Raw genomic sequence first — 20,537 nt, 5'->3', positions numbered from 1 at the left:
CCAACATTTTTGGGGCTATTTGTTATTTTGTACATTTGGCTCACTTATTATTTAATCATCTAAATAATAAGTGGGTTCTGGACCATCTGCAGTGGTTTCACAGCACAGGCTGGGAGACCAGTTAGGAGACCAGTTAGGAGGGCGTTGCAGAAGTCAAGGCGGGAGAAGACCATGGCCTGCACCAGGAGCTGGGTGGCGTGTTGGGTTAGGTACGGCCTGATCTTTCTTATATTTAGAAATGCAAAGCAAAACGATCGAGCAACGGAGGTAAGTTGATCTTTAAAAGTCAGCTGTTCATCAATCATGACACCCAAGTTTCCAGCTACCTTTGATGGAGCAAGAGATAGAGATTCAGTTTGGATGCAGATGCTGTGGTGTATGGTTGGTTTGGCTGGAAAGACAAGCAGTTCAGTTTTAGAGAGGTTCAGTTGGAGGTGATGGGCTTTCATCCATTTTGATATGTCAGGGAGAAAGTCTGAGACGGTGTGGTCGTCAGGTGGGAATGACAGATGGAGCTGGGTATCGTCAGCATAACATTGGTATGAGAAGCCATGTGATGGGAGGATCTGGCCCAGTGAGGTGGTGTATATGTCAAAGAGAAGAGGTCCCAGCACTGAACTTTGGGGGACCCCAGTGGAAAGATGGTGCGCTGCAGAAGTGTGACCAAGCCAAGATACTTTGAATGACCGACCAGTGAGGTGTGATTAAAACCAGGAGTGTGCTCTCCCTGTGATGCCCACGCTGGAGAGTATGAACAAAAGGATACAATGGTTGACAGTGTCAAACGCAGCCGATAGGTCGAGCAGGATAAGTACTGATGATTTAGCTGTCGCTCTGGCTTCTTTTACGGCTTCTGTCACAGCCAACAGAGCCGTTTCAGTGGAGAGTCCACTCTTAAACCCAGATTGGTTTGGATCAAGGAGGTTGTGTTGTGAGAGGTAATCAGTGACCTGCTTAAAGACGCCCTTTCAATGGTTTTAGACAGAAACGGGAGGAGAGAAACCGGCCGATAGTTCTCCACATGAGTTGGAGGGAGGGAAGGTTTCTTGAGCAGCGGTATAACCCGAGCAATGTGAAAGTTTTTTGTTTCATTAATTTTCTTTATGCTATAGATATTTTTGTTTTTATTTCATTTATCTATTACTGTGTCCAGACACGTGTAGAATGTGACAACTCACTGAAGCCTTTGGTTTGTGTTTAGTGAGCGCCATCTGCTGGTTCAGTCTCACAGTTTGAATCAAGGTTTATTATTTGTTTTTTCGTTGCCATGTAAAATGTGAAAGCCTGAGTGACTTCTGTGCTGTTAAACTCAAACACTTACCAGCTCTGTCAATGCTCCCACTTGCACTTTTAGAATTATCAACCCCAAATAAAGGTTTTATTTCACGCAGCTGTCTTGTTATGTCATCTCTGGTGTTTATATGTCATCTCACCTGCACACAAGAACAGCTGCTTCATGTTGATATCAGTCATGATAGGGTCTACTTGTGTGTGTATGTATATATATATACTACATTATGGTAATTCATAGCATTACATTTTCAGAAAGTTATTTTTCTTATCGAACAAACTTGCATATTATCCATTTTTAAGAATAAATTAGATTTTTAGACAGTCAACCTGACCAACAACTGTTTTTTTTCAGTCATTCTCATCTATTCATTGTCTACAAGATTATTTATCTTTTTAAATGTCTTCAAGATCCAAGAAGAAGTCCAGCTGCCCTCATAAACCCCAATAAAGTTATGCTCATGTATTCATTTCGTGTTTGGCAGAACTTGCAGAAAGACTAACTGTTAATTAATTTCAACTGAAGTCATGTTGTTGAAAATTTTAGTTCTTTATCTCTTTTCATTTCTATGAATTCTTCCTGCAGCTCTATTTATTTTGCTGTAAAACAGGCGGAACGTTAAACTGGTCCGTTTCCTCTGCCGGAACTCCACCCTGTGACACCGGAAGCGAACACCGCAGCCGGCCGCCAGTTTCCTCTGTGTGGGACTCCGCTGCTGGACGGTGTGTTAGCGTGTCTGAGCTGAATATCTGAGTGTGTGCAGCAACAATGTCTTCAGTTCAGCATCTGAGAGAGTTTATCAGCCAGCGACTAACTGCTGCCGCCGAAGAAATATTCTCAGAGTTTGAGAAAACCATCGTCCAGTACGAGGAAGAGATCGGCCGTCAGCGCAGACTGCTGGATATCAGCTGGAAACCGCAAATAAACTTCCACAGAGTGGGTAAGTAAGGCTGTGTGGAGGAACAGGGCTGCAGCTCTGAGCTCCGCTCCGGTTCTGTTGGGCTTTAACGGGCGCCAAAATGGGCTCAAAATGTGCTTTTCAATGCATTTTCCCATCCACAATTGTCCCACTTTTTCGAGGTCGTTGCACACGCAGTGGTGTGCTTTCTATGCCGGTCGGACCATCGCTGCTAGCGGGATGAAGTTGGTTTTATTTCGACATTCGCCTATTTTCCGGCTGTGTATTTGTAATTGTCACGAAAACCGCACCAATTAGCCTCAGGATGGTATTAATTTGTACAGAAAACTAAGACTAACATACCACAGGCTTTATCAACTCACCAAAGTAAGCAAGTCTGGCGAAAGATCAGAGTAAAGGCTCCGAATATATTTCTAAGTGAACTACAGCAGCCTGAGCGCTTAGGGACCGTCGCAAAAGTGCAGCGCCTTTTTTTTTTTTTTTTTTTTTTTTTTTGTTAACCCGCTATAAAGCTTTCACAGCCTTTTAGTTTCCAGAAAAATCATTTTAGGTAGAACATTTACTCAGTGTGCATAGTTAATTCCATTTTAGACTTTTATTTTGTAATAGCTCTCTTATTTTTATAGATATCAACACCAAACCACTTCTGATGTGTTCATGAACTCAGTGTGTACTTCCCACATCCTTTATTATCAAAGAAAACCTTTTACTTTTTTTTTTTTAAAAAAGGCATAAGTAATCAGCGTATATGAATCAGTCATATTTATGGCTTTTATTTTGTAATAGCTCTCTTGTTTTAATAGATATCAACACCAAACCACTTCTGATGTGTTCTTAGACTCATTGTGTACTTCCCACACCCTTTATTATTAAGGAAAACCTTTTCAAGTTTCTCAAAAAGGCATAAGTATTCAGTGTATATGATCCATTCATATTTTTCATGAAGTTGAGTTTTAACCTGTAAACATTTTCTATTACAATTGTTATCATTGGGTTTTAATGACAAGATGAGGTTTCCTTATAAGCCCACAAGGGTTTCTGACATCTCCAGCACACATTCCTTTTCTTTCACACATTCGACCCTCCCTTTTCCCCACATGTCTACAGCCTGCATACCTGGGGCTATCATTTGGTAAACATCAGACTAACAGTCTTAATATGACAACTATATACAATTTAGTGAGGGAGCCTACTTATTTTGATTTTCATCCAGGGGAAGGTGGTAAATGAATGAATAAATACTTCAGAGGGGTCATATAAAGTCTGCTCGAGTTGGAGTTATGAATTCAATCCATTTTTCCTAAATTTGGTCAAACTTATCTTTTTGGGTGCTCAAACGGTTAGGTCAACTTTTCCATCTTGAATATTTCCAGAATTGTTCCGTGCCAATCATTAATTATAGGTGGTGTTGGATTTAACCACTTTCTGGTGATGGATTTTTTACTTGCAGCCAAAAGGGCCTGAAGCAGCTTTATGTCCTTCCTTAGTGTCACACACACAACACGACCCAGATACAGATTTTCAAAATTGAAGGGAACTTGACACTTAAACACTGTATTTAATGTGTTGTGGATGCCTCTCCAGTATTGGTTCAATTTGGGGCATCCCCAGAACACATGAAAATGGTTTGCCTCTGAAGAAGTCTGTAGTTTTACATTTTTGGTTGATATAGTCACGAATTTGGAGGAATCTGAAAAAATCATTTTGTTGTAGATCACGCTTGGCTTTTAAACACTGAAAACTTTGTATCAGGGGTGGAGCAGTGATTTTAAATGTGGGGGGGTTCCAGGGGGGGCACATGAGCGCCACATCAAGCCCAGAAACACGACGCCGAAGTTGGCATCCGATTCGTGAATTAAATGGATGGGCATAAAGGGCCATTTCACTGCATTTTTTGCATTTTGAGCGCCCTAAACTAGTTCCTGTATGGAAGCTACAATAGTTAGACTGCTCAAATCTGGATGGAACTATTCTAAAGAGGCTGTAGATTCATTAAAACCTTGTTTGTAATCTGTGAAACCTTTTTCTGATTTGTGAAAATGCAGAACAGGGCCATTTTACTGCTTTTTTTGTATTCTCATCGCCCTAAACTGGGTCCAGTATGGAAACTACAATAGTTAGACTGCTCAAATCTGGATGGAATTATTCTAAAGAGGGTACAGAGTCTTTAAAACACATTGTATGTTGGTGCACTACGAGGGTGGGCAAACCGTTAATATAATACATCCATGGGGCAAACGGGTTTACCTTTGGAAAATGTGGGGGGGATGAAATCATCTTGCTGTAAAAGTGGGGGTGTTGAAACACCCCCATCCCCCACGGGTGCGACACCCATGCTTTGTATTGCACCTTTATGTGTAAAGGAGAGGTAGGTTGTGAGACCCTTCTCGACCCAGGATACACCATCTAAAAAGTTTTAGCATCCTCTGGTTTCCACAAGCTTTAACTACTTTCTGCCATATTTTCAGTGTTTGATTAATCTAGGGGTTGTTTATGTTTTCCAATTTAGCTGCCAGTCCTCTATCAGCAATTGTGGCTTCAAGGGGAAATGTAGTGTTCAAACCAGATTCTAATTCTTTCCACCTGGCCCATTGCACCAGTGCAGTAAGGGAATAAGTTGTGAGGCATAGTAATAATTTCTTAAACAAGGAAGTCCTAAAGATGTATAATAGGCGGGGGAGGATATTCATTTTGACTGCACCTACCCTTGAATTCAAACTGAGAAAGGGGATGAGGTTCCATCTGTGCAAATCCGATTTTATTTTTGAGGATAATGGTCCATAATTTGCCTGTGATAGTTTTGAGAGATCCTTGGTCAAATCAATGACTAAATATCTTATTCAATTGGCTTCCCATTTGAGATTAAGTTTATTCTGTAAATTTCTTGGGGCACTACAGTTTAAAGTCATGACCTGTGTTTTTAAAATGTTGAGTTTATAACTTGATCATTTCCCAAAATCTTTAGTTTTGTCTTTGTTTGTCTGGTCTAGTATGTGTAATGTTCTTCGTATATTATCCAGAGTTTGTCTCTGCAGTTTGATCTAAGTGGATGAGATCAGGTAAAATTGTTTCTAGTCTGCGAGCCAGAATGGATGTAAATAATTTATAATCTAGATTAAGAACACTAATCGGTCGGTACTTATTCCTTTTTTAAAAAATTAAAAGGATTTTATTAAAAGTAAGGGTTGTGCGAAGTACACAATGAGTTCATGAATACACCAGAAGTGGTTTGCTATTGATATCCATAAAAACAAGAGAGCTATTCCAAAATAAAAGCCATAAATATGAAAGAATCATATACACTGATTACTTATGCTTTTTTAAAATTTTTTTAAAAGGTTTTCCTTGATAATAAAGGGTGTGGGAAATACACAATGAGTCCACTAACACATCAGAAGTGGTTTGGTGTTCATTGGTTGAATATCCAGTGAGAACAAAAAAAGGCGCTGCACTTTTACGATGGTCCCTAAGCGCTCCGGCTGCCATAGTTCACTTAGAAGTATATTCGGAGCCTTTACTCTGATCTTTCGCCAGACTTGCTTACTTTGGTGAGTTGATAAAGCCTGTGGTATGTTAGTCTTAGTTTTCTGTACAAATTAATACCATTCTGAGGCTAATTGGTGTGGTTTTCGTGACAATTACAAATACACAGCCGGAAAATAGGCGAATGTCGAATATAAAACCAACTTCACCCCGCTAGTAGCAAACCAAAATTCATTACGGAAACAGAAGAATATGTGTGTCTAATGCCTTCGGCATTGGCACCTATAATAATCTGAGCATGAACCAATGCTGCAAACCTCAATGAGCGTTGGAAAGAAGAGTGGGCCAAGATTCCTCCACAACCATGTGAGAGTCTGATAACGTCACACAGACGACGCTGAAGTTGGCATCCGATTCGCAAATTAAATGGCTGGGCATAATGGGCCATTTCACTGCATTTTTTGCATTTTGATCGACCAAAACAAGGTCCTGTATGGAAACTACATTAGTTAGACTGCTCAAATCTGGATAGAATTATTTCAGTATTATTTCAGTTCCGGGTGATCAGAATGCGAAAAAGCAGTAAAATGGCCCTGTTCTGAATTTTCACAAATCAGAAAAAGGTTTCACAAATCCCAAAAAAGGTTTTAATGAATCTATAGCCTATTTAGAATAATTCTATACAGATTTGAGCAGTGTAAGTAATGTAGTTTCCATACAGGGCCTTGTTTTGGTCGATCAAAATGCAGTGAAATGGCCCTTTATGCCCACCCCTTTAATTCGCGAATCGGAGGCTGGCGATTCGGATGCCAACTTCAGCGTCGTGTCACACAGGAAACCGTTACTTCAACTTATTGCTGCTGAAGCTGCTGCAACAATCTGCTGGATCAGGGGTTCACTTAGTTTTTGTTCCATAAATAAAGACACAGTGTGATATGTCACGAGTTTTAACACCTGCTGAGGAGCAGATGATTGTTTTAGCAGCTTAGAATTAAAAGATTATGTAAATCTGATGTATCTTAAACAAGCTAACAAACCTACGTTTCTGCTCACCAGCCAGTTGATTGTTGCATCTCTGCTGTTAAGAGTGTTAAAACTTGAGACTTTCTCGTATCTGTGCACCTAAATAATTAGTCTCATTCACATTAAGTTTCACCCTCATATCTGTGGAACCCTTTTTATTACTTATAACTACAGTCTTTGTTATTTAGTGATGGTGTAAATAACCATTTCCTTGTGACCTTTTGTCTTTCCAGAGCTCCCACAGTATTATCTCTGTGAGAAAGAGATTCCTGTTAACCTTGAGAAGGACTCCAGTCTGGACCAGGAGGAACCAGAACCTCCACAGATTAAAGAGGAACAGGTGGAAGTCTGCACCAGTCATGAGGAACAGCAGCTCTTACTGAAGCAGGAGACTGATAACCTTACGGTGACCCTAACTTATGAGGAAAGTGACCGTAGTGAAGCAGAACCAACAAATGTCCAGCTCCAAGATCAGAGCCAAGATCAGGAAGGAAGTGGGCGTGAATCAACTGGAAATGCAGAGCTGAGGCCAAAGAAGAGGCGTCACAGTAACGATGGAGACAACTCTTCCATGTCAGAAAGTCACCGTAACACAGCGAAAGGTAAAGCATCTTTAAAAATTTAAAGTGATGGTTCGGAGTAGATTCACCCTAGGATCATTTGAACCGTGATATCCAGCCAAGTAGCCCACCCGAAGTTTTTTCGATATTGGCTGAACATCAGCTGAGTTACTGAGTTATCCCGAATAGCTTAGTACAAGCGCTAATGGACCCTGGCAGTATCTCCAAAATTACCACACTAAAATCACATGCCATGACACCAAACTTCTACAGTAGTACAAATATGGTCTGTACTCACAAAACGATGCATTTGGAAGTTTGTACATAGTCCAGGAGTTTATTTTTATCAACACAAGCCTGATAGCTTCTCTGCAGCTAAAGCTGCGTCGACGTCACTTCAGAGAGCTGGGAGCTTCAAAGTAAGATGAGGGTTGATCTACTACTGTAGACAACAAAGTATATGCTATATTCTACATGGTTTTTTATGAATTTTTATGTTGTAGAGTTGTGAATTTATTTTATCAATGGAGAAATTGAGCAGCCTTGCTTTGTTGTCTACAGTAGTAGATCAACCCTCATCTTACTTTGAAGCTCCCAGATCAACGAAGTGACGTCGACCCAGCTTTAGCAGCAGAGAAGCTATCAGGCTTGTGTTGATAATAATAAACTCCTGGACTATGTACAAACTTCCAAATGCATCGCTTTGTGAGTACAGACCATATTTGTACTACTGTAGAAGTTTGGTGTCATGGCATGTGATTTTAGTGTGGTAATTTTGGAGATACTGCCAGGGTCCGTTAGCGCTTGTACTGAGCTATTCGGGATAACTCGGTAACTCAGCTGATGTTCAGCCAATATCAAAAAAACTGCGGGTGGGCTACTTGGCTGTATATCACGGTTCAAATGACCCCAGGGTGAATCTACTCCGAACCATCACTTTAATAATGAATCAGCAAGACGTTATTCATCACCACAGGGGGTTTTACATGTTACAGCCGCATCACAGAAAACAGACTCAAAACCAGCACCATGTACAGTAATACTTACACACAGATATAATCTGAAGATGGTGTTACACACACGGTCTGTGGGTGAAAGGAAAATGTGAGGCTGAACAAGCTGGGAATGACATTTTTAGACTAAACAATCTGTTGATGACACAACCAGCTTACAGGGAATATATGTTGGAAATACAATAGAAAAATACTTTATTCATCCCCCAGTGGGGGAATTCAAATTAGTCAAGTAGCTACAAAAAAAAATGGAATATTTACAGTGATTGTATATTAAAACAATAATAATGATAAATAGATAAATAATTTTGAGAAAATGTCAGCAGTCACTGTTAAAAAGCCTTATGGCTGTTGGGACGAAGGACCTCCTGAACCTCTCAGACCTGCAGCTGCTCCTCTGTCCTGCCTCATTAGCCGCTTTCGGACTGTAGGAACCTTTGGCAGTTCTAATAACCTTTTAATCCGCGGGGCCGTTTTCTCCCGTGTTCGGACATACAGGAACTCGGGGCTATCTCCCTCAGTTCCTATAACTATTTAGCTCCTTCTCCGAGGTCGGGTCTTTTCATGGTTCTATAGAACGCATCTGACGGAGGTGTTTGGTGGTCGGTAGCTACGCCCCATGTCATGCTATCACGGCTGAAATGTTTCCTCATACGACACAGACACCGGCGGGTGTTTAATAAGTTAAACTTACACTTGTCTCCTTTGTCTGCGGCGCTCTGCTCTCCTTTCTTCCTTCATGAAATGAAAAAGTATCTCCTGACTCTCTCTGTGAGCTCTTCCAGCCTCGATATTAGACGCCCGATGTGATTGTCCATGATTAATATCACCATCATGCAGACCATGAACACGGTGGCCTCCCCGCTCTCCATATTAGCTTCTTGGTGGTGTTTTTTCTTCTCTAATTACTTTTACCGGGTTCTGTTTTGTTGTTGAATGTGGCGCTAAACAGCTAACGTAACACGTCACTGACGCAGACGGCTGGTCGCGGCGCATCAGTCCCTATCAGGTCCCGACTCATGTGCGAATGCAGACTGAAACAGAAGGACAGTTATCAGAACGAAATTCGAGTAGGACAGTTCTGATAACTGCGTTCTTAGAACGGCTCTGTCCGAAAGCGGCTATTGATAACTTGCCATAGATCAGCCAAAGCTGGGCCGTATTCGTTTTGTGATATTTGGCCCAAATGTAGCATTTACTACATGGTCCAATTTAGGCTCACATCTGTTTTGTCCGGGCCAGAAGAATGCCTACATTGCCGGATCGTTGCCTCAAGTGGCCCACATCCGCATGCTATCTGGGTGCAGACCCCTCCCACAGATTAAGAGACAATATTGGCCACTCTTGGCTGAAACTAGTTTAAATGGGGGCTGTTATCACACAGTGAAACTAAACCAGCAGCAAGCCTACTTAGCAGTCAAAATTTAGCAAAAATCAGTTTGGTACACAAGAAAAATGTTACTTACTTATTCTGGATGAATCAAGGAGTTCACAGTCCCTCCAAAAATTAAAACGCACACTGAGCTAACACACTACCTGGGCTGACTAAAAAGAACTTGGGTCATGCAGACCCCTCCCACAGATAAAGAGAAAATATTGGCCACTCTTGGCTTAAACTAGTTTCAATGAGGGCTGTTATCACACAGTGAAACTAAACCAGCAGCAAGCCTACTTAGCCTACTCATCAATCACGACACCCTAGTTTCTGGCTACCTTTGATGGAGCAAGAGATAGAGATTCAGTTTGGATCCAGATGCTGTGGTGTATGTTTGGTTTGGCTGGGAAGAAAAGCAGTTCAGTTTTAGAGAGATTCAGTTGGAGGTGATGGGCTTTCAGGCATTTTGATGTCAGAGAAATAGTTTTAGTTTGGTGCTGTGACCGTGTGGTCGTCAGGTGGGAATTACATGAGGAGCTGGGTATCATCAGCATAACATTGGTATGAGAAGCCATGTGATGGGATGATCTGGCTCAGTGAGGTGGTGTATAGGGTAAAGAGAAGGGGTCCCAGTACTGAGCTTTGGGGGACCCCAGTGGAAAGGTGGTGCGCTGCAGAAGTGTGGCCAAGCCAGGATACTTTGAATGACCGACCAGTGAGGTGTGATTAAAACCAGGAGTGTGCTCTCCCTGTGATGCCCACGCTGGAGAGTATGAACAGAAGGATACAATGGTTGACAGTGTCAAACAGAGCTGATAGGTCGAGCAGGATAATAACCGATGATTTAGGAATACACAAAATTTGTCCTCCGCTTTTAACCCATCCAGGTTGGCACCTGTTGAACACACATGCACACGCACAGGGTCACACACTCATAGAGACAGATGCCAACCTGGAGCGGTGGTAGCCAATCACAGCGCCCGGTTTACTGATGTGTTATGGGATAGTTTCCCGTGGGAGTCTGTCACCGCCTCCTTTGTTTTTCTGGTGTTTATGTGAAGGTGGCTGAGCGTGCAACAGCTGACGGTCAATGTTGAGCCTTCTGAGTTCCAGTTCAGTCCCCACTGATACAAACCCAACAATGAAGCTTTTGGAGGTGACAGGTGTGTTGTAAATGAAGTTTAAAGCGTACAGAGTTAAAGGGAAAGGGGAGAGTGTCAGTGGTGCGGACCACCACATCAGACCCACTGCCAGGTGGCCTCACATACTTTGTTCTGCTGGCGAAGTAATTCATGATCCACGTAGTAAGGTTGTTTTTTTTATTTCTGATCATCCTGAGGTGTGACTGCTGCTCTGACCCATGACAACTGACCAAGCTACAGAAATGTAGCATCACTTCACCTCTGGAACTGTTATGTAAAGCCCAGAGCAGACCAAACCCATCATCATTATTATTATTATTATTATTATTATTATTATTATTATTGATGGTATTCAAAGTTCACCACGGGTCAACATCTAACTGACATACTCACAAGATTATAAAGCTTTCACAAAATCTTTGTGTCTTCTTACTTTGATTTACTTTATTTATTAGTTTGAGGCTGTCTTGATGCAGTCTGTCACAGTAAGCATGATCTAAACCAGCCTGTGGCTTTTATATAAATGTTACCTGCACAGAACCTGATATCTGAGACTCTGATTGTCAATCAAGCTAAAAGCAGTTATCAATAGCCCCTTTCACACTGCCGAATAACCCGCGTTTAATCCGCGAATTTAGCGTGTCCCCTGTTGCGTTCACACTGCCGACCCGGGCTGCCGTGTCAACTCGACTCGCCTTTCGACCCGCGTCGGACCCTAGTCTTTTTACCGAGTTTGATGTGAACGCAATCGACGTGGGTCGGACATGGGCTTGGCGTGACATGAGGAGTTTAAAAGACAGAATGGACAGCTGATTCAGAACAACAGCAACAGGTGAGGACAAGTTTTACTCTGTTTTACATCAAGTTCGAGACATTTTTTAATATGACCAACTAGGGAGACAAGGAGGTCCGCGAGCTCCTCAGCCTCCGAGCAGAGGACGTTATTTACCGCCACATGTCGGGGACTATAGTGCTCTTGTATTCTCCGCATATGTTCTTCGGCGGCATCCCACATTGTAACCATCCACACCCCGTAAAATAACATCTCCATGAACTGCATATACAATTGCAAAAACGAGTCCTCAAGGTGTATTTAACCCTACCTCCGACGCATGGCTTTTGCCTACGTCATTAGCCGCTTTCGGACTGTAGGAACCTTTGGCAGTTCTAATAACCTTTTAATCCGCGGGGCCGTTTTCTCCCGTGTTCGGACATACAGGAACTCGGGGCTATCTCCCTTAGTTCCTATAACTATTTAGCTCCTTCTCCGAGGTCGGGTCTTTTCATGGTTCTATAGAACGAATGTGACGGAGGTGTTTGGTGGTTGGTAGCTACGCCCCATGTCATGCTATCACGGCTGAAATGTTTCCTCATAGACACAGACACAACCGGCGGGTGTTTAATAAGTTAAACTTACACTTTGTCTCCTTTGTCTGCAGCGCTCTGCTCTCCTTTCTTCCTTCATGAAATGAAAAAGTATCTCCTGACTCTCTCTGTGAGCTCTTCCAGCCTCCATGTTAGACGCCTGATGTGATCGTCCATGATTAATATCACCATCATGCAGACCATGAACACGGTGGCCTCCCCGCTCTCCATATTAGCTTCTTGGTGGTGTTTTTTCTACTCTCCTTACTTTTACTGGTTTTGTTTCATTCATGAATGTAGCGCTAAACGGCTAACGGCTAACACGTCACTGACGCAGAAGGCTGCGCGCGCCGCATCAGTCCCTATCAGGTCCCGACTCGTGCGAATGCAGACTGAAACAGAAGGACAGTTATCAGAACGAAATTCGAGCAGGACAGTTCTGATAACTGCGTTCCTATAACTACTCTGTCCGAAAGCGGCTATTGTACACGCCCAGCATTTTATGTGTTTCTTGTGACGCTCTGCCACTAGGCAACGCCCCCTGAACTCGGCTTCAGGCGACACGGGTCACCAACACGCCAAGCGTTCACATTGCTCGACGCGGGTCGAAGGTGCAATTTGGACCTGCTAAGGTAGCGGGTCGCAGTGTGAAAGGGGCTAATGAGATCACTGTATCTCTTTTGATGGTTCGAATGATCGTCGTTCTGGAGCTGAGGAATGACCCGGCATGCTGTGCTGGCTGCTCATGCACCTTATTCCTGTAACCTGCCACTCAGTGCTTCAAAGTACAGGAAGAGCGTACGAGCACGTGCACTATTGTGTGAAGGTCTCATTTACTCATCGAAACTTGGGCTGAGTTGGACATATAATTAGTCTCAATTGCATATTTTACGGTTCACCACATATCTGTCGAACATTTCAAACTAAAATGTTTCTCGTCAGATCTTAGATTCATCTGTCATCGAGTTATTAACCTTTGGTTTTGTCCCTTTACCCCAGACCTCTCGCAACAATATGTCTGTGAGGAGGAGGAGATTCTTACTGACCAGCAGTTCTTTAACCACGAGAGCAACTCCAGTCTGGACCAGCAGGAACCAGAACCGCCACAGTTTAAAGAAGAGCTGGAGGAACGCTGCACCTCTCAAGAGGAAGAGTGGCTTGAACTGAAGCAGGAGACTGATATCTTATCGGTGACTCCTACTTATGAGGAAAGTGAACTAACCAGTGACCAGCTCCTCTCTCAGAACTCCTCTGTAGCTGAGAGACAAGAAATGGAAAAAAACTTGAGAGACGAAGAGTCTGAATCAACTCAAAATGCAAAGCTGAAGCCACATAAGAGACGTGGGAGAAACATAAATCACAGTAACGATGTGATCAATGAGAGTCAGTTTAATGCCGACACAGGTGACCAGGCAGTAATATGTGGAGTTTGTGGAAAAGCCTTTATGAGTTACTCTGAGTTAAGGGCCCATTGCGTAATGCACACAGGTGAGAAACCATATTCTTGTGAAATATGTAAGAAAGCTTTCAGACAAAATAATGGTTTGTTGGTCCACATGAAAACTCACATGGGTGAGAAGCCGTACTCATGTGAAACATGTGGGAAAGGTTTCAGCTACAGCAGCAACTTAACCGCTCACATAAAAGTTCACACTGGTGAGAGGTCGTTTTCATGTTCTACATGTGGCAAAGTTTTCAGCTCCAACAGTAACTTAACCGATCACATAAAAGTTCACACAGGTGAGAAGCCTCACGCTTGTAAAACATGTGGCAAATGTTTCCGTCAAAGTGGTGCGTTGGGGCGGCACATGAGAACTCACACAGGTGAGAAGCCATTTTCATGCGAAATTTGTGGCAAATGTTTCAGTCGGAGTGGTGTGTTGGGGCGGCACATGAGAACTCACACAGGTGAGAGGCCTTTTCAATGTTCTACATGTGGCAAAGTTTTCAGCTACAGCAGTAATTTAACCGATCACATGAAAGTTCACACAGGTGAGAAGCCTTATTCATGCAAAACATGTGGCAAATGCTTCAGTCAAAGTGGTGTGTTGGGGCGGCACATGAGGACTCACACAAGTTAGAAGCCGTTTTCATGTTCTACATGTGGCAAAGTTTTCAGCTACAGCAGTAACTTAACTGATCACATAAAAGTTCACACAGGTGAGAAGCCTTATTCATGCAAAAAATGTGGCAAATGTTAATATAGAATATTAATAGTAGTCTGCGGCAGCACATGAGAACTCACACAGGTAAAAAGTTACAGTCCTGAAACAACTGTAAAGAAATAATGGGAATGACTTTAATGGATGCCAAGAACAACCATAAATCCAGCTGGGACACTGTGTAAAATGTACATAAAAACAGAATGCAATGATTTAAGAAGCTCATATTTGAATATTTTATTCACAATAGACTGTAGAGAACATCAAATGTTGGGATGGGGCAACAAAAGAGATCAGTCATGTTTTGGGGAATCCTCCTGATCATACAAACCCGTTTAAACACTGGGTCAAAATGCATGATGAACACAGGTTGCCACCAATGGGCTGGCTTGGATAAGCTCTGAAAACCCATTATTCCAAATGTGACAAAAATATCTCTGCTGTAGAGTTAAGATTAGTCTGCTCTAAAACCTGGTGGAGTCAGCTCCAAATTCAAATGAGTGTCGGTCTTCTTTTGGTTATTAACTGTTAAATGATGTTGTCCTCATCTTCTGCTGTTCAAAGCCGTGCTCCGGTTATAATTCACATTAAATAGCGCTGCAATAGTGACGTGTTACTTTAGCGCCACACTTGACAACAAAACAAAACAAAACCTGCAAAAAGTAAGGAGAGAAGAAAAAAACCATCACCAAAAAGCTAATCTGGAGAGTGGGGAGTCGACTGTGTTCATGGTCTGCATGATGGTGATATTAATCATAGACGATCACATCAGGCGTCTAACATCGAAGCTGGAAGAGCACACAGAGCGAGACGAAGGATGGAGCGCAGGCCATACTTTTTGGTTTCATGAAGGAAGGAGAGCAGAGCGCCGCAGACAAAGGAGACCTGTAGCAGGTATGCTAATAATATGAAAATAAATAGTATGAAGAGCATATAGGTATAGGCTAGTATCAGAGATCTAGTATTCGACTCTCGGAGGAAGGAACAGGAGACTGAAATTTGCTTTTTGTTGGTACCATATATATTTTGTTTAGGAAGAAATAATTTTCCCACAAAGTGCTTGTATGTACAGTTATAATAAATGCAAGTAAATGGCCATTCAAAGTAGCAGTGAAATAATTTAACTCGATTCTTAAACACAATTCATAGGAATCACAACTCAACTGCAGTTTAAAACTCACAGTGCAAATATCAAAGTCCATTTCAACACAAAAACACAAATACCCTCCCAACTGCCCACAGTTTAGTGAATAAAGTCCAAAAACCCACTTCTGAGTTTTGACTTCAAGTCAAGTCTTTTATTGTCAGATACACAGAACAACAGAGTCGGACTGGGCACTGAAATTCTTAGGACAGGACACCGTACAGCAGCTACCATAAGAAGACATAACATGCCGTAACATGTCATGTCATAAGTACTCTCCCAAGAATAGTTACAAGACAGTAGAAATAGATAGGCAATGTGGATACTACAATATGCAATATACATTTTAACGCTAATTACAAGAGCTGTACTGTACATATAATACACATAATAGCCTATGCTAATCTGAGACCTATACTAACTATAACACAAGGAAAAATAAAAAAAAATACAATGTTATGCAATCAGCAGGGGAGGTAGGCATGTGTAAAGTATAAAGTGTGTAAAGTATAAGTGTAAGTGTCGAGTGTGTAAGTGATGAGAGTGCATTATAGTCCATTTAGAAGCCTGATGGCCTTAGGAAAAAAACTGTTCTGCATTCTGCGGGTGCGAGATCGGATGCTTCTGTACCGCCTACCAGAAGGCAGCATGGTGAACAGTCTGAAGGATGGGTGGTGGCAGTCTTTTAGGATTCTGCCAGCTCTACGAAGACATCGTGTGTGGTAGATGTCCTGAAGGGTTGGGAGTTTCCTACCAATGATGCGTAGGGCCTTACGGTCCATGGCTCTGCAGCTCCCAAACCACACTGAGATGCTACCAGTCAGGCTGCTTTCTATAGTGCACCTATAGAAATTGGTGAGGATGACTGGGTTCATGCCAAACTTCTTGAGTCTCCTCAGGAAGTAGAGGCGTTTCCGGGCAGCTTTGACCACTTTGTCTGTGTGGGCAGACCAGGTGAGATCATGGCTGATATTAATCCCAAGGAACTTGAAGCAGCTGACCTTTTCTACTTCAGATCTGTTAATGTGGAGAGGTGCATGCTCCACCCCCTGCCGCGTCCTAAAGTCCACGATCATCTCCTTAGTTTTGCTGATGTTGACAGAGAGGTAATTCTCCTGAAAACATGTTGTTAGTGTGTCAACCTCCTCTCTGTAGGCTGACTCATCACTGTTAGTAATGAGGCCCACGATGGTTGTGTCATCAGCAAACTTCACGATGAGGTTGGAACTGTGCGTTGTCACACTGTCATGTGTGAACAAGGAGAACAGGAGGGGGCTGAGCCACAACCCTGGGGGGTGCCAGTGTTTGTGACCACTGCAGCTGAAGTGCGGTCACCGAGTCTCACCACCTGTGGCCTCCCCGTCAGGAAGCTGTAGATCCATTTGCAGAGGGAGTTGTTTAGTCCCAGGTCTGCAAGCTTGGAGACGTGTCTGGGCGGGATAATGGTGTTGAACGCTGAGCTGTAATCAATGAACAGCATCCTCGCATACGAATCTCTCTTTTCCAGGTGGGAGAGCGCGGTGTGCACTGTCAGGGCGATGGCGTCATCTGTAGACCTGTTGGACCGGTATGCAAATTGCATCGGGTCCAGGGTGGGAGGCAGTGAGGAGCAGATGAATGATTTGAGCAGCCGCTCGAAGCACTTCATGATGACAGAGGTCAATGCTATCGGGCGATAGTCATTCATGCTGGTGGCTTTAGTGTTCTTAGGCACAGGGACAATGGTGGTCCTCTTGAAGCAGGTGGGGAGTACGGATAGGCTGAAGGAGAGGTTGAAAATGTCACTGAAGACCCCTGCAAGCTGGTCAGCGCACCCCCTGAGGGCCCTACCTGAAATGCCGTCGGGGCCCGGGGCCTTGCGAGGGTTGACCTTTTTGAGGCACTGCCTCACCTCCGCTACAGACAGAGTAGGCATACTGCTGTCACGGTCATCAGGTAGTTCCGCTACAGGGGGGTCACCTTCCTTCTCAAAACGAGCATAGAAGGCGTTCAGCTCGTCTGGTTGTAGTGCAGAGAACTGGGTTTCACTGCAGCCCCTCCCTTTGTACTCTGTGATGGCTTGTAGTCCACTCCGCATGCGCCTGGGGTCAGAGCCATGATAGCTGGACTCCACCCTGGACCTCTAGGTCCGTTTAGCAGATTTAATGGCCCTCAAGAGGTCATATCAGGCCTTCCTGTACTGATCAGGATCCCCTGAGTTAAAGGCGGCAGACCTTGCTCTGCGGCTGGCCCGGACCGCTGTATCAACCCAGGACTTCTGATTGGGGAAGGACCGGACAGCCCTCTTGGGAACCATATCATCAATGCAGTGGTGAATGTAATCAGTAACAGTGTCTGTATACTCATTGATGTCCCCATCTACTGCCTCCCGAAACATCAGCCAGTCAGTGGTGTCAAAACAGTCCTGGAGAGCCTCCATACTCTCATCACACCATTGATAGACTTGAAGGATGTTAAAGTGCTGTGTGCATGTGGCCAAAGGCCCGAGGTAGAGTGTGGGGCGAGAGTTGTGTGTCTGGGCACGAGGAGCCCCCTACCAGCCCGGCAGGAGAGGACGATGCAGAGTCTCTAGGCTAGGCCTTCCTTTAGCTCGCCATCAACATTGGAACCTGGCCTGTGACAAAGCACCAGAGTTCCTAATAAATCATAATGTACATTAAATGAACATCCTCAATGTCAGTGTGCACAAGTTCATATTAAATAGCACGGGTTGCACTATAATACTCAATAAATACATCAGAGAAGTTCATAAGGTTGTTAGCTGTAGTTAAAATACATGAAAAATGTAAAGTGCAAAGTGAGATTTAAAGTGCTTAAGTGCATTCATAAACACCACACAACAATTGCACATGTACATACAATACAGCATTACATACTACACAAACGTGGACACGATCAGTGGTTTAGTGTAACAATAAATTGTAGTTGAACCCGACGAGTCAGGTACCTAAGCGAGGCTAACGGGGCCCATAGAAATGAATGGGAGCGGCTAATGCTAACGCTTCAGACTCACCAGCTCCGTCTTTAAGCGATCCCGCAAGGCCCTCGTTCGGCTTCCCCACTGCTCTTCCCTAACAACACCGTTGAAATGCCTTAAGACTGTGCCTGATTGGCCATATTGACCAATGACCAACGTGTGAGCAAAGACCGCGGTGATTGGCTCAGAGTAAAAGCAGCGCAGTAAAAGCCCCTCTCTTGACCCAAGTGTCAAGGACATACAGCCGCAAGTCCGACGATACAACCACAAAGTCGATCCTAGGGTGTCCTGGTGCCAAGTGCACATATGGACACCCTGAACATGGTGTTCTTTATGGACAGTCCATGTCGAGCATAGAAGTCCCCCGCCAGAACAAGGGAGTCTCCTGCAGGAGCACTCTCCAGTGCCTCCAAAAAGGGTGGATACTCTGAACTGCTGTTTGGTGCATAAGCAAAAACAACAGTCAGGACCAGTCCCCCTACCCGAAGGCGGAGGGAAGCTACCCTCTCATCCACCGGGGTAAACCCCAATGTACAGGCGCACAGCAGGGGGGCAATATGTATGCCCACACCTGCTTTGCGCCTCTCACCTCAAGCAACTCCAGATTGGAAGACAGTCCAACCCCTCTCAAGGAGGTTCCGGAGCTCAAGCTGTGCGTCGAGGTGAGTTCGACTATATCTAGCCGGAAACGCTCAGCCTCACGCACCAGCTCAGGCTCCTTCCCCAGCAGAGAGGTGACGTTCCACGCCCCAAGGTCCAGCTTCAGCAGCCGAGGATCAGACTGCTAAGGTCTCTGCCTTCAGCTGCTACCCAGCTCGCATTGCACCCGACCCCCTTGGCCCTCCCACGGGTGGTCAGCCCGTCAGAAGGGTGACCCACATCGTATCTGCGGGCTGTGCCCTGTACCCAATTTGTAAGAATTGGGTTGAAATTTTCAATCATTTTCGTTAAGATTAGAGCTGTTCCGTCTTCTCACAATACCATCAGGAAGAAAACCTGTTGCATTTATATGATGGCTGGGAATGTCGTTGAGTGCCTTCAAGTTTGGTTCATAGGCTCTTTGTGAGGTGTCTGTCTATTGAATTACATAGTGTTGGTCACAAAGTTGGGAAATGGGTCACTGTGGCACAGTGGACAGCTGAGAGCGAGAGAGAAAGGATTATGTACGTACCTTTCTCTTGTGTCACTTGTCAATTTAATGACACTCGTTATTCAGAACAGCTTAGAAAAAAGAGATAGAAGTGCTTCTCTGCATCAGATGTAATATATCTGTGCAGTTAGTTTTTCTTTAAAAGTCCTCTTCAATTATCTGGAGGGTTTCAAAGACCAACCAGTCATTCATGATTGATAGGATGGATCATTTGGATGTGTAGCTACAGTCTATCAGACGGTTCTGACACTACTGATGTCTCGCTTTGTGTTTTTACAAGTAAAGTCATTTATGGATTGTGAACTCTTGCATTCAGGTTTTGATCCCTGCCAACTGGACTCATTGTTTCATCTTGTTTGTATTTGCTTGTATTTTGTGATTTCATCAACTTTTTATGTTTAAGAGTTGGCAAATTGATGAAGAAACAACATGGTTTTGTAAAATGTTTTCTACTAATAAACTCATTTCTAATAACATTTCTGTTTTGTTTTTAAATGATTTAATCATCCACGGTGTGGAAGCATATAAAAGAAAAAGCTTAGGTATGTGGAGTTGGGGCAGAAGCAGAGCAGTGAGTATGGAAAGTTAGAATCTGTCCAGTGGAAGTAGGATGTAGAGTGTAGCGTTACTTGATCAAATATAAGGATAAAGAGGAAGCCCATTTCGGCCGCTTCTGAGCTAAAAGCAGTTATCAATGAGATCACTGTATCTCTTTTGATGGTTCGAATGATCGTCCTGGAGCTGAGGAATGATCCGGCATGCTGGCTGTTCATGCACCTTATTCCTGTAACCTGCCACTCACAGCGCTTCAAAGGACAGGAAGCGCGTACGAGCACGTGCACTGTTGTGTGAAGGTCTCATTTACTCATCAAACCTTCAAAACTTCAGGCTGAGTTGGACATATGATTAGTCTCATTTGCATATTTTACGGTG

General features: G+C 43.6%; 2 protein-coding genes across 2 annotated transcripts; both read left to right on the top strand.

The window, feature by feature from the left end:
• The first annotated feature begins 1,982 nt into the window (after positions 1-1,982).
• Positions 1,983-13,428, top strand: LOC142383931 (uncharacterized). Its single transcript, XM_075469789.1, has 4 exons — positions 1,983-2,231; positions 6,950-7,318; positions 13,171-13,324; positions 13,416-13,428. The coding sequence occupies exons 1-4, from the start codon at positions 2,060-2,062 to the stop codon at positions 13,426-13,428; spliced, it is 708 nt and encodes a 235-aa protein (XP_075325904.1). The 5' UTR covers positions 1,983-2,059.
• On the top strand, positions 13,177-20,023 carry LOC142382534 (uncharacterized). The gene has a single exon (XM_075468526.1). It carries the CDS (start codon positions 13,443-13,445, stop codon positions 14,250-14,252), a length of 810 nt encoding a protein of 269 aa, XP_075324641.1. The 5' UTR covers positions 13,177-13,442; the 3' UTR covers positions 14,253-20,023.
• Positions 20,024-20,537: the final 514 nt, after the last annotated feature.

This window comes from Odontesthes bonariensis, chromosome 1, assembly GCF_027942865.1.
Source record: "Odontesthes bonariensis isolate fOdoBon6 chromosome 1, fOdoBon6.hap1, whole genome shotgun sequence".
Classification (NCBI taxonomy): domain Eukaryota; kingdom Metazoa; phylum Chordata; class Actinopteri; order Atheriniformes; family Atherinopsidae; genus Odontesthes; species Odontesthes bonariensis.
The sequence above is the reverse complement of the archived record's forward strand: the minus strand, read 5'-3'. Positions and strand labels throughout refer to the sequence as shown.

Bases quoted from the DNA above. Each gene is read 5' to 3' on its own strand.
- LOC142382534 (XM_075468526.1), top strand. From the start codon at position 13,443: ATGGAAAAAAACTTGAGAGACGAAGAGTCTGAATCAACTCAAAATGCA.
- LOC142383931 (XM_075469789.1), top strand. From the start codon at position 2,060: ATGTCTTCAGTTCAGCATCTGAGAGAGTTTATCAGCCAGCGACTAACT. The intron at 2,232-6,949 runs GTAAGTAAGGCT...TTGTCTTTCCAG, and splicing joins AATAAACTTCCACAGAGTGG to AGCTCCCACAGTATTATCTC. The intron at 7,319-13,170 runs GTAAAGCATCTT...CCTTTACCCCAG, and splicing joins TCACCGTAACACAGCGAAAG to ACCTCTCGCAACAATATGTC.